General features: G+C 25.8%; 1 protein-coding gene across 1 annotated transcript; it reads right to left on the bottom strand.

Moving 5' to 3' along the window:
• Positions 1-11,354: 11,354 nt before the first annotated feature.
• LOC135929471 (myelin expression factor 2-like) lies at positions 11,355-14,120 on the bottom strand. Its single transcript, XM_065466074.1, has 9 exons — positions 13,878-14,120; positions 13,621-13,681; positions 13,354-13,447; positions 13,156-13,308; positions 12,922-13,092; positions 12,749-12,851; positions 12,272-12,547; positions 11,862-12,135; positions 11,355-11,660 (listed from the first exon to the last, which is right to left on the bottom strand). The coding sequence occupies exons 1-9, from the start codon at positions 14,092-14,094 to the stop codon at positions 11,507-11,509; spliced, it is 1,503 nt and encodes a 500-aa protein (XP_065322146.1). The 5' UTR covers positions 14,095-14,120; the 3' UTR covers positions 11,355-11,506.
• Positions 14,121-14,151: the final 31 nt, after the last annotated feature.

Raw genomic sequence — 14,151 nt, 5'->3', positions numbered from 1 at the left:
TATGCTTATTTTACAATCTATTACTTATAAATCAGTGTTTTATGTTGTTAAATGGCTCGATAAGCAGATTTTTCAGACGAAAGGTGTAGATCTCCTTTAGTAAAATCGTCGGGCTTAAAGAATATTTTTCTGGCTAAGATATTGAGTTAATTATTTTGGAAAATAAGCTCTAATCAAGCTCTTTAACACTACCTAGTGAAAAAAATTTAAGTGGTTCATAAATTATGTTTTCAGATTTTTGTTTGTACAGGCTTAGAATTTAGGTGTTACTTTATATTTTTATATTTAATCCAATGATTATCATTGATTTAATCATTTTAAAATATTTCCATCTATCTTAAAATTTGGATGAGATTCAAGGGAATTTACATAATTGTTTCATTACTAGTATTGTTAAACGGCTTGATTTAACCCTTCAATACTCCGGTGAAAAAAATAACGTTAGTACTCGGGTGGGGTTTAATAGACCCCAATTTCAAATGTATATATCTCCAGTTATATTCATTATTTTCATTTGATATTTGGATATAAGATAGATGTAACCTTAAGTTTGATAAAATATTTAAATATTTATATTTTTTAAGCCTAGATTAAAGATGATGAGGATAATTATAATATGTGCCAAAAAAAATTTAAAAAAGCTTACTTTTTTTAAATTTCAAATATAAAATTAAAAAAATAACTTATCCATCATATAATCATGATAATTCATAATATGGATGTTTATTCTTCAATATAAAAACAAATTACTGTAAAAAAAATATAGAACATTGAAATATCCTAAATTTAACATGCAAAACATTTAATACATAAAAAATTAATATGTTCTAAACATAAATTTATTTTACATATTAAAAATATTTTGTTTTTTATAAGGAGTATAGTTTAATGCCATATTCTGATGGTTTATTTGGCATGTATTGCCTGAGTGGGCATTTACCACGAAATGCTAGAAGCATTTCATCTAGGGGTGTCTATTCTGATATTGTATATGATCTGTAGCAGTTATCAACAAATTCTTGAAAAATATTTCTAATGCGAATTGCTTTGTCTATCATTTTTCTCTCTTCTCATATTAATATGTCATCAAATCTTATTGTATAAATTAAAAATCTGAATCTTTTGAGTGTCATTGTTGCTCTAAATATCTCAGTTCCAAATTCATCAGATTTTGATAAATCTGGCATATTTTGAATATTTTATTTGAAAATCAGCTAAATAAAGAATTCCCAACAATGCCTTGAATTCTATTACATCAACCTCTTTTGTAGAACTTTCATATTGATCAGTGTAGTTTTTACTTATATATGAACAAATCAAAACATTTTTCTGGGCATGTCAACTTTTTCCCCATATTCTTTCACTCCTGGCATATGAAATATTAAATTTTGTTGACGTGTTCTTACTCTTTGATTTACAATCCTTTTTCCATTGAGTCACTTTATTTTTAGCTAATTTTACAGAGAAATAGGTATGATAAATAATTCCATATTTATCTAAATAATATTTAAGTTTATTGTCTGTTTCAACTAGCATATCTTCTTATTCATCTAATTTAGATTGTGTATCATGATCAATAACGTAAATAAAATCTTCTTCCTCACAATCAATTACATAATCACCTCAAATTAAATGATATTATATCTTAAATAATTTTACATTTACTATTAGAATCTGCAAAAATCATAGTATATGATAAAAAAAATTAATTTGAGAAATGAGCCAGATGGTAAATAAAATAACTCCACCAAAAAAAATGTTTAAGTTTTCTTTTCCATATATCTCAATCAAAATAAAAGATATTTAAATTTTGTTTTAATAAATTTTATAATATAGTAGTATATATTTATAATTTTAAAAATTTTCTTAAAAAATTACAAATTTACTTTGGTGGGGTCTCACAAAAAACAATCAATCACACAATGCTTATATGTTAAAAACCACTCAACACAAATATATGAAATTTGGAATATAGATTTAAAGATATATTTGATAAAGTTACTGAAGAATCCAGATCATAATATTTAACTGTTTTTATGTAATATCATTTCTAGCATGCCTGAGGTTTTATATACCTCACCAGAGTATTTGAAAGATTAAGCTGATTTGTTAAAACGGCTGACTAAATATTCAAGCCAAAAATATTTGCCTAACCCACGAGATTTCTAGAATAGATGTGCAAACCTTTGTGCCATCTGTAAGCAAAATCTTCAGGCTTTGTGTAATATTTTTCTGGATATAATATTGTTAACAGTTTGTAAAAATCGGCTCAAATCGAGCCACAACATTATTTATTACTTTCTTTTTCACTAGCAGGAATATCAATCATCATAGAAATTAAAAAAATATTATTATTAATTTTAAACAGTTTCAATTTAGTATATCTGTGATTTCTATTTATTTCTTGTTATAACCCTTAAATTTAATTTATTTAATATAAATTTTTATTATATATCCTAAATATACATTATCGTTTTATTTTGTTTTAAAATTATATTAACACATTAGTTCATATATTAAAATTTTGATGTATATAGTTTATAATGGAATTAAAAATAACATTAAGTTAACATATTAAAAATATGATTTCATGGGGATTTTTGAAATGTAATGTAAATCATTTAATAAATTTATATCATAAAATTTAAATTTAAAAAATGCAATTTTTATGAAAATGATTAAATAAACAATTATTAATAAATACGCTTCTAAATCAGAGTTGTACAAAAAATATCCAAAGAAAAAATTTGAGAAAGATCTTTGAAGATCGTAAAATTTGAAGATTTTTTAATAAAAAAATTTTGAAAAACGAACTTGAAAGATCTAGATCTTTTTGCATTTAAAAATATTTTTGATCAACGATATTCATATCATAAGATGTTATATAATATTTTATTGGTAAAAGGGTTAGTAAACATGTTAAATTAAAATCAAAATTCAACGAAGATGTACCACAAAGTGACAATTGTCATAATCTATCTTTTAACTTTTTTGACGCAAATGGGTAAAAATTAATATTATTAAAAAAAAATGTTAAATTAAAATTTCAATGAAAATGTAATGTAACACAGAAAAGTGACAATTGTCATAATCGTTATTATTCAACTTTTTTTGTCGCTAAAGAGTAAAAATATTTATTGTAAACTGTTATTTTATTATTAATAATTATATTGCCTATTTATATATTTCCGTAAAATATATATATTTTTAAAAATTATTTTGTTTAATATTTATCGTATTTATAAGTCACCTTATTATAGATATCACGTGTAGAACTCGTGATTTCTTGGTCCCAAAAATGTATAAAAGGGGCGAGATTTTATAATAATAACAAATTTTTGTTTTTTATAGATATATATATTTTGTTAGCTAATAAAATTTGGTTGAAAATTTATAAATTTTAGTTTTCGATTTTGTTACATGTTCGCTTAATTTGTTGTAATTCATTGTATATTTAAATACTTCTTAAATATTTCGCTTATTCAATTTGTTGAATATTTAAATATGTTCATATTATCTTTTTATTCAATGAAATTAACATGTATATAAATACATCTCAAGGCGATTAAATATATATATATTGATATATATTTTCATTTTCTTTTACCACTTGCTGTTTTTTGTATAACCATATTATAAAATAAAAAGACATTACATCAACGTCAATATTCAAATAATATAATCAATAAAGACTATTGAATTTAATAAAGTGTCTTTTTTCTGTCTAATTTTTATCCTGTGCGACCATCCTAATAACCGTTATAGATTAAATCTTCAAGCCTATAATTTCCCTTTTTTGTTTTTATCAGATTTGATTTGTTAATTTGTGTGAGTTGTAGAATAGAGTTTTACTTGATGAGTTATATTATATAATAGCTAATATTTGTGGAGGTATTTAAAAAATGTAGTGATAATTTTTAAAAAAAAAAGATATAAAATTTGGTGTCAAAAAAAAGTATTGTTGAGATTTTTGAGTGGTTAATGTTTATTAATTATTGGAAATAAGGTGTGTACAAATGCTGTGTTAAATTAAATTGAAGTGAACGAAATAAATTATGAGAGCGCAAAGCGCGATAGTAAAGTACAATTAGGGGGAAGATTTTTATTAATAGAGAAATATATAAATGTGAGAGTGAAATATAAATTGGAGAAATTTAGAGTAATGATGAAAGTTAGTGCTCAAAGGTGAAAGAGATATTAATTTTTATTATTATTTTACACTTAAAAAGAAATTAAAATTTTCCATATTTAAATAAATTTGGGTCGATCCTGGCGAAAAATAATCGTATTTTTTATTTCGGGTCGTGCTTTTCGGGTTAAACAAAAATGTTTTGTTCAAGGCTGGGCAGAACAAATTTTTCTAAAAGAAGTTTATGACAGACCGGATTTAAAAATTAGATCTTATGCAGAGCACTTAATGACATAATAAGGGCTCAATAAAAGTATGTGTTTTCAGTACAATTGTAAAATCTTATTAGGTTAAGCAGATTTTCTAACGTTAAAGCTATCTTAAGAGTAGCTCAAAATTATTTAAAAACCATAGATTTTATTTATATTTATATAAAAAAAACAATAAAATTAATATTAATATTTTTAAAAAATTATATATAAAATATTACATAAAAAGACAAAACAATAATAATTTTTTACTCTCTAGGTGCCAGCTAGGGGATGAAAAATTAAAATTATCCAAATTTATAACAAAACAAAAAAAGGTCTTTAATGTTAAAAGAGCCAAATTTTTTAAAAAAATGATTTCATTTATAATAATATTATTAGTTTTTTATTGCCTAATTATCGCCGTTTCAAACCTTAATTTTTTTTTCAATTCATTTTCCATAAAAAAAGTAAAATCACCCCATTTATTAGAGTTTGACTAAAATTCAAATGCTAAGCGCACAAATTGAACGTTGCGTTTCAAAACGCAAACAATGCATTTATGCATTCGTTCAAATTGAGCACATTTCCGTTTCCATTTAAAAAATTTTTAAAAACACAAACTGGTTTGCGTTTTGCAACTTTTTTAAAATCTTGTTGAAGTGTAAGGTAAACTGAAATCCCAGGGTAAAAAACTTTGATATATATACTATTAATAAAAGTAAGATTCATTTTCTTATGATATGTATAACTTATAAAAATTATATTATTAGATATAATCAATAAATAATGAACAGATATTAATAGTTGTATTTCCTTTTATCTCATAATAGATAGTTTAAATCCTTAATATAAATAAATTAAAAATGATTATAATTACATAATAAATTTCATTGATATTAAATCCGCATGTTGGCGTATTATTATTTTAAGAAAAAAAATTAAATATTTTCTTTGTTTTAGTATATTTTAAAATCATATTATAATATTATTTAAAAAGGTGTTTGACGTGTTTCACATATTTGACTAAACTGCAAATGCCAAGGTAAAATGCAAATGCTTAGGTAAAAATTTTTGTTATATATATTATATTAATTGGAGTAAGATTCATTTTCTTATTGATATATTATTATAATTATATGCCATTGCATTCTCCGATTGTTTTATTTTTAAGATATATTTATTATATCATTTTTTCGTTTTGTTTATTTTTTTTTATATATTAATATCGATTTTTTTCTGACATTATTTTTTTAAAAAATCAATAATTTGTTGTAGAAATAAATTCTCGAAAAATTATAAAAAAAAATCATTCCTTCTTTTTTGTAAATTAATAAAAAAATTAAATAAAAACGGTGTTAAATAATTAAATCGTATAAATGTTGTGGTTATCCACTTAACCAATTTAAAAAAAAATAAGTTTTAAATATCCTTTATACTAATCTCGACAGAGTTTTTCTACACACTTAATCGATTTAATATATAATTTTTTATCCTTTATACTAATCTCAACACAGTTTTTCTCACTTAATCGATTTAATATATAATTTTTTAATCCTTTATACTAATCTCAACACAGTTTTTCTTTTATTTAATTATATTTTATTCTTAACTCTTAAATATATCAATTCAATCTAATATTATTGGAACGTTGTTAGTATTATTTATATGGATTTGTAGTTTAATTCTGGGTAGAAGAACTAGACGGAAAAGAAGTGTGAGAATCAAAGGCCAAACGTTGACAATAGAAGGAAATAATGGAGAAGATGATGTGATGGGAAAACTAACTTGGTTAATTGTATAAGAATTAATAAAGGGTTGGAATGATAGTGATATATTGGGTTTACATAAAAATAATTTATTAAATAGACCTTTAATAATGATAATGATAATTGTCACTTTTTTGAGTTTAATTTAATATTGTTTTAATATAAATTTTACCCATTTGTGTCAAAAAGTTATAAAGTAACGATTATGACAATTGTCACTTCTTTATGGTACATCTTCATAGAATTTTTATTTTAATTTAACATGCATGCTAACCTATTTACCTCAAAAAAATATTATAAAAATAATAATTTACTACAACATCTTAAAATATGAAGATCTTTGATCAAAAATATATTTAAATAAAAAATCTTCAAAGATTTAGATCTTAAAACCATTTTAAAATAAAAAATCTTAAAATCTTCATAGATTTTTTTATTTTGAGCAAATGTATAACTTTGATCTAAGTATACTTTTTAACATGGCTATATTACTTTTAAACAGATCCGTGAAGTTGGCAGAACGACTTGAGATGCAATTGACAAAATTGATGTCAATATTTAGAGCTTTAATTGCACCTAATTGCACTTCTATCCGGACATCAGCAGAATGAACCGTTCGTGAGTTATGAGCAAAATAAGGAAAGTGTGAAATTTTGATGCTGGCAGAACGACTTGAGGTGCAATTAACAAAAGTTATGCCATTATTTAGCGTCTTAATTGCACCTAATTGCACTTCTATCCGGACATCAGCAGAATGAACCGTTCGTGAGTTATGAGCAAAATAAGAAAGTGTTGGCACTTTGCCAAAACCGAAAATAAAAAAGATTCTTTTTTGAAACTTAGCAATAATGTAGTATTTGATTTACTCTTTAATATTCTCAAACCCGGATATCCGTATCATTAACCGAAACCGAGCTATAGCTATTTAAAAAACGTGAAGTTGGCAGAACGACTTGAGGTGCAATTAACAAAAATTATGCCATTATTTAGAGCCTTAATTGCACCTAATTGCACTTCTATCCGGACATCAGCAGAATCAACCGCTCGTGAGTTATGAGCAAAATAAGACTTTGCCAAAACCGAAAATAAATTAGATTACCTTTTAAAGCTTGGCAATTAATTAGTTTACAATTTGTGCTTTAATATTCCCAAAACGGGATATCCGTATTATTAACCGCAAGCGTATGATATTTATTTATCTGAGGAGTGAAGTAAGCGGAATTATTTATAATATGTGACGTGCAATTAGGGATACTTATGCAAATGTGTAGCCCTTTAATTGAACATCAAGAACCTTTAAACGGCATATCAGCAGAATTAACCATTCGTGGAGCAAACTAAGAAGTGTTGGTACTTTGCCAAAACCGAAAATAAATAAGAATAATTTTCGAAACTGGACAATTATTTAGTATTCAATTTGTGCTTTAATATTCTAGAAACGGGATATCCGTATCATTAACCGCAAGCGAGTAATATTTGCTTATTTGAGAAGCGGAAATAGGCGGAATTATTTATAAAAAGTGAGGTGCAATTAGCGATACATATGCCAATGTGTAGCCCTTTAATTGAACATTAAGAATCTTTAAACGGCATATCAGCAGAATTAACGGCTAGTGAGTTATGAGCAAAATAATAGAGTAATGGCACTTTGCCAAAACCGAAAAAAATTAAGAATAACTTTCAAAACTTTGCAATTATTTAGTATTCAATTTGTGCTTTAATATTCTCAAAACGGGATATCCGTATCATTAACCACAAGCGAGTAATATTTGCTTATTTGATAAGCGGAAATAGGCGGAATTATTTATAAAAAGTAAGGGCAATTAGCGATACATATGCCAATGTGTAGCCCTTTAATTGAACATTAAAAATCTTAAAACGGCATATCAGCAGAATTAACGGCTAGTGAGTTATGAGCAAAATAATAGAGTGTTATAAATATAACTCGGTTACGGTTAATGATACGGATATTCCGTTTTGAGAATATTAAAGCACAAATTGAATACTAAATAATTGCCAAGTTTCGAAAGTTATTCTTAATTTTTTTCGGTTTTGGCAAAGTGCCAACACTCTATTATTTTGCTCATAACTCACTAGCCGTTAATTCTGATGATATGCCGTTTAAAGATTCTTAATGTTCAATTAAAGGGCTACACATTGGCATATGTATCGCTAATTGTACCTCACTTTTTATAAAAATTTCCGCCTATTTCGGCTTCTAAATAAGCAAATATTACTCGCTTTCGGTAAATGATACGGATATCCCGTTTCTAGAATATTAAAGCACAAATTGAATACTAAATAATTGTCAAGTTTCGTGGCATATGTATCGCTAATTGCACCTCACTTTTTATAAATAATTCCGCCTATTTCCGATTCTCAAATAAGCAAATATTACTCGCTTGCGGTTAATGATACGGATATCCCGTTTTTAGAGCACAAATTGAATACTAAATAATTGCCAAGTTTTGAAAATTATTCTTATTTATTTTCGGTTTTGGCAAAGTACCAACACCTTCTTATTTTGCTCATAACTCACGAACGGTTAATTCTGCTGATATGCCGTTTAAAGATTCTTGATGTTCAATTAAAGGGCTACACATTGGCATAAGTATCCCTAATTGCACTTCACATTTTATAAATAATTCCGCCTACTTCACTCTTCTCAGATAAATAAATATCATACGCTTGCGGTTAATAATACGGATATCCCGTTTAGTGAATATTAAAGCACAAATTGTAAACTAATTAATTGCCAAGTTTTAAAAGGTAATCTAATTTATTTTCGGTTTTGACAAAGTGCCAACACTTTCTTATTTTGCTCATAACTCACGAGCGGTTGATTCTGCTGATGTCCGGATAGAAGTGCAATTAGGTGCAATTAAGGATAATGGCATAATTTTTGTTAATTGCACCTCAAGTCGTCCTGCCAACTTTACGTTTTTTAAATAGCTATAGCTCGGTTACGGTTAGTGATAAGGATATCTGGGTTTGAGAATATTATAGAGTAAATCAAATATTACATTATTGCTAAGTTTTAAAAAAGGATCTTTTCTTATTTTGCTCATAACTCACGAACGGTTCATTCTGCTGATGTCCGGATAGAAGTGCAATTAGGTGCAATTAAGACTCTAAATAATGGTGTACTTTTGTTAATTGCACCTCAAGTCGTTCTGTCAGCATCGAAATTTCACACTTTCCTTATTTTCTCATAACTCACGAACGGTTCATTCTGCTGATGTCCGGATAGAGGTGCAATTAAAGCTCTAAATAACGACATCAATATTGTCAATTGCACTTCAAGTCGTTCTGCCAACTTCACGGAGCTCTTTTAAACATATATACATAGTAATATACTATTTCAATTACATTAATATATAAAATTGTTATTATCACTTTGTGAATATGTGATCGACGATTAATGAATTATTAATATGAATATAAATTATATTTTCATATGTTAGTTTGTGAATATGTGCTCGACGATTGTTAAGTATTAATTTGAATATGCAGTCTAGGAATTTTTTTTTTATGAACTTAAATAGACTTGTAATTTTAATTATTTTTTATGAATACTTGTAATTTATTATTTTTTATGAATACTTGTAATTTTTATTATTATATATGAATTTTTAATATACTTGTAATTTTTATTATTTTTTGAATTTTTAATATACTTGTAATTTTTATTATTTTTTTATGAATTTTTAATATACTTGTAATTTTTTTGCACATTAAAAAAATGTATATAAATGAAAAAATTTTAAAATAAAAGTCAGTGTATGGTTTTATAATTTGAAGAAATTTAGTATTGTGAAAAATTCAAGATATAAAATTTGTTTAGTGAAAAACAGGAGTCGTAAGATTTATTAACCAAATTATTTAATTTATTATATATTCCTTTTTATTAATACTAGGTTCCAGTCTCTCCCACGAGCCTTCGACAATTTGATTACAATTCATATAAGGAATTGTAACAAAAATATGTCCTTAATTTATTTTAGTGTTATCTTTCATGATGTAAATTGTAGGTTTTCTGGTTGATTTTTGTTATAGGTATATAACCAATATTTTTAAAATATGACATGATAGAAATAATAATAAAATTAATACCGAAATCCACAAAATAGGTTAATATATATAATTAATTTTTTTAAACAAAAATATAAAAAAACATTTGTATCTGTTATCAAGAAAATAATCAAAATAGGGTATCTTATTAAAAATGTCAAAAAAATATTGAATATAAGATATAAAATGATGTTTTACCTATAGTGCCCCAATGATATAATATCAGCAAGGCCAAATGAAAAACTGTTAGTTGCACAGAAGTTAAACAATTTAATTTTAAATTAAAAATCGGTTGCACTTAATAAGGGAATAAACAAAAGATCAAAAAATATATTACATTTGAGCGTTAATAGAAATTAGATTAGCCTTTATTTTAATCTACATAATTTTAACATTTTATTAGTAGATATGTACCAGATCTTTCATCTATTTTCATAAAATAGTCATGATGACTGACTATTTTTTTATTTAAAAGTATTTATTTAAATGAGGATTTATATACATCAAAATGCTTAAAAGATGTCAAATTAATAAAGCACTTAAAACAAAAAAATTCTTCTTTAAATAAATAAATATTAATACTTGGCCTTGTAATTAAAATTTTAAGATATAGCAGTAAAAAATTGAATCTAATTGGTGTTAAAGTGCCCGATTTTATAAAACGAACCAATTATAAGATTATAATCATTTGAATAGATGGCATAAAGGTTTGGACACAACTCTCGAGGTTTGCATATTATTTTGGCGAAAATCTTAATTGGACTGGTTTTTAAAATCGACCCAAATCAGTCCTTTTAACAACACTGAGTCTGGCACATAAAGTTTAATGCTCAAAAATTTTCAGATTTTTTTTTAAAACGCCCTATAGTATTCTTGATCAAATATTACCTAACTTTCCAAATATTTTATAAGTAAATTCTTTGATCTACAAAGATTTTTGCTCAAAATCTTCAAATGCTCATGAAGATTTTTGTTAAACCCTGGGTACATTTATAATAGTATTATAGCATTTTTGAAAAATATAAAACTTTAAGATCTCATCATATATAAAATAAGTGGTACATTATTAAAAAAAATATGAAATGATTCAAATTTTATTTAAAACTAATTTATAACCAATTAAAAATTATAATTAATATTTACAATAAATTATGGCTTCAATCAAAAAATTGAGTTATCACAATCTACATTTTAATTTTAAACTAAGTTAAAATATATATACATAAGACATGAGATATATACAAAAAATTTAATAGTTAAATGACATTTTCCAAAAACCAGCATTTAATTTATGAATGCTGCAATTGTAACGATATGACTCGGCCACCCAATCTAATGTTATCCATATTTTTAACAGCTCTACGAGCTGAGTCCATATTTGCGAATTGAACTAAACCCTCGGAGGATGAAGGGTCATCTTTGCAAGGACTGACAGAAGCATACCTTAAATAAATTTATAAGATAAATAAAAAATGTTTTAATGCAATGTAATTTCCTTTGATAAAATACTAATAAAGCAACAATCATTTAGGTCATAAATTAAAAATGGCACCATTAAAATAAATTTTCCATTCATTTTTTTATAAATAAAAATAGAGCAATATAATTAAATACAAATTGAAAGAGTATGGTATTCAAAAATACCTGATATCACCAGCTTCCCTAAACTTGTCCTTCAAATCTTGCCACTTATAGCCAGATGGTAGATTTTTAACAAGGACTTTGTTAGCTCCTCCCACATTTCCAGGTGAGTTTTGGGAACTACCCCCACCCCTTTTAATTGGAGGGGGGTGAGAAGACATCATTGGGTCCATCATGCTCCCAGCAAAAAGTGAATTGAGCAGACCTGGACTTGCACCCATTGGGCCAGGGCCACCACCCATTTGAGACATCATTGACATTAGCATTGGATTCAATCCTATTATTTTAAGAGTGATATTGGTTTGTAAAAATTGAATATTAAAAAATACATAAATATAATAATGAACCTCTATTATAAAAAAAAATAGTCTATTTGAAACTAAATTAAATAACAAAATAAGTTTTTTGCAAACCATTATTTCCAGGTGATCCACCTCCAGTCCCCATTAGGGCATTCATAATTGACATCAACTGCTGATTATTGGCTCCTCCATATCCAGCTCCACTTCCAAGTAATGAGTTAAGTTGATTGGGATTGCCTAAACCATTTGGGGAACCTGACATACCTCTACTGCTGGCATCAAAGAACATTTCTGAGTCAAAAGGAGAAACACCACCTCCTAACATTTGACATATGGATAGGGGAACTCCTCCAATGCTGATACCCATGCCAATTGATTTAAGACCCTCTTGTTAAATTAAATACAAATAATTTAAGGTTGTGATGTTAAAATCTATAATTGATGTATGTTTTTTGATTATAAAGGAGTTCAATATTTACATATATTGAACATTATTACTAGTTTAAAATTTATAAGAATTAAATGAATTTATGCAGCAAGAATAAAAAAACAATGATTTTGATAAAATAATCATTTTAAGTATTAAACTTGGCAGTAATACTGGTTTGGGTACAGGAAATTTGCGTGATTTATTATCTTCATCTTGAGTGAATTTGTCTATTCTTATGGCTAATTCTCTGTTATATAGTCTCTATATATTTTTATGAAATAGTAAAATATTATAAACAGCTAATAAATGTTATATGAAATAAATCACTAACATGGCCATTGAGCATTGCTATTGCCTGGACAGCTTCAACCGGATGAGACATTTCTACAATTCCTGTGCCACGGGGTTTGCTTTCTTCACCTTTATGAAGCCAAACTTTGTTGACTTTACCAGCTAAGCAAAAAACGTCTCTAATTTTTCTATCATCTACTTTGTAATCAATCTAATAATAAAATTTAATTGAAGATAATAGAGTTAACAATAGAAATTATAGATTTTTATATACATTTGCCACAAATAATCTATTAGTTAATGGCCCTGTAATTCCCAAGTCATTTAATGTTTTGGCTTCAATACCATAGGATTCAAAATCTAAGCCATCATTTTGTGTAATTTTAGGAATTGGTTCTCCAAATTTATCTCTTTCACCTTCTTTGTCCTTATTTTGAATATGATAAAAATGAAAACTATAAATTTATAAAACCTCTTTTACAACTAATTCTCGTCCTTTATAAACAAATCTGTGCATTTTATCAGCACATTTTTGAGCCATTTCTTCAGTTTTGAATTCCACGACACTATATCAATATACATGAAATTTTTGAGCAAATTAAAAATGGTATATCAGAGTAGTATTTATATAAACCCTCAAAATAAAAGTAATCCCAAATCCAGTATTTAAAAAGTGTTAAAAATAATATTTAATCAAACACCAAACAAAAAATCATGTATAAAATATAAATTTTCTTACCCCACGCCTTTGGACCTTCCATCAGGAGATTCAAAAATCTGTACAAAATCAACTTCTCCAACTATTTAAAGAATATAATGCAATACCAAAATACAAATTAACGAAATAAATTTATAAAATATGTAAGATGTGTCAACCAAATAAAGAATCTAAACTTGTTAAAAACAAAATATTATATATCAAAATATAGAAAATTCATTAAATCGAGTATCTCAATTTAATGCTTCTCCTTTATGTGTAAAATTTAAAATATATACTTTCATCCTTTAAAAGACTCTTCAAATCCTGCCATTTAACTTCATATGCAATATTACTAATTAAAACTTTCTTAGTTGATAATTTTATTTTGGACTTAGGATTTTCAACATCTGAATTAGTAGTATCATTGATATCTATATCAATATTTTCGTGAGAGTTGTTAATAATTTCATCTTTTACAGGAGATTCAGATCTTGCACGTTTTTCAGTAGCCATATTGTTTTCAGTTAAAGGAATTACAATTAATACGTCAATAGACGTTAATTATTTTTA

This window comes from Gordionus sp. m RMFG-2023, chromosome 5 (genome assembly GCF_954871325.1).
Source record: "Gordionus sp. m RMFG-2023 chromosome 5, tfGorSpeb1-WG-v2, whole genome shotgun sequence".
Classification (NCBI taxonomy): domain Eukaryota; kingdom Metazoa; phylum Nematomorpha; class Gordioida; order Chordodea; family Parachordodidae; genus Gordionus; species Gordionus sp. m RMFG-2023.
This window is presented reverse-complemented; position numbering and strand designations above follow the sequence as displayed.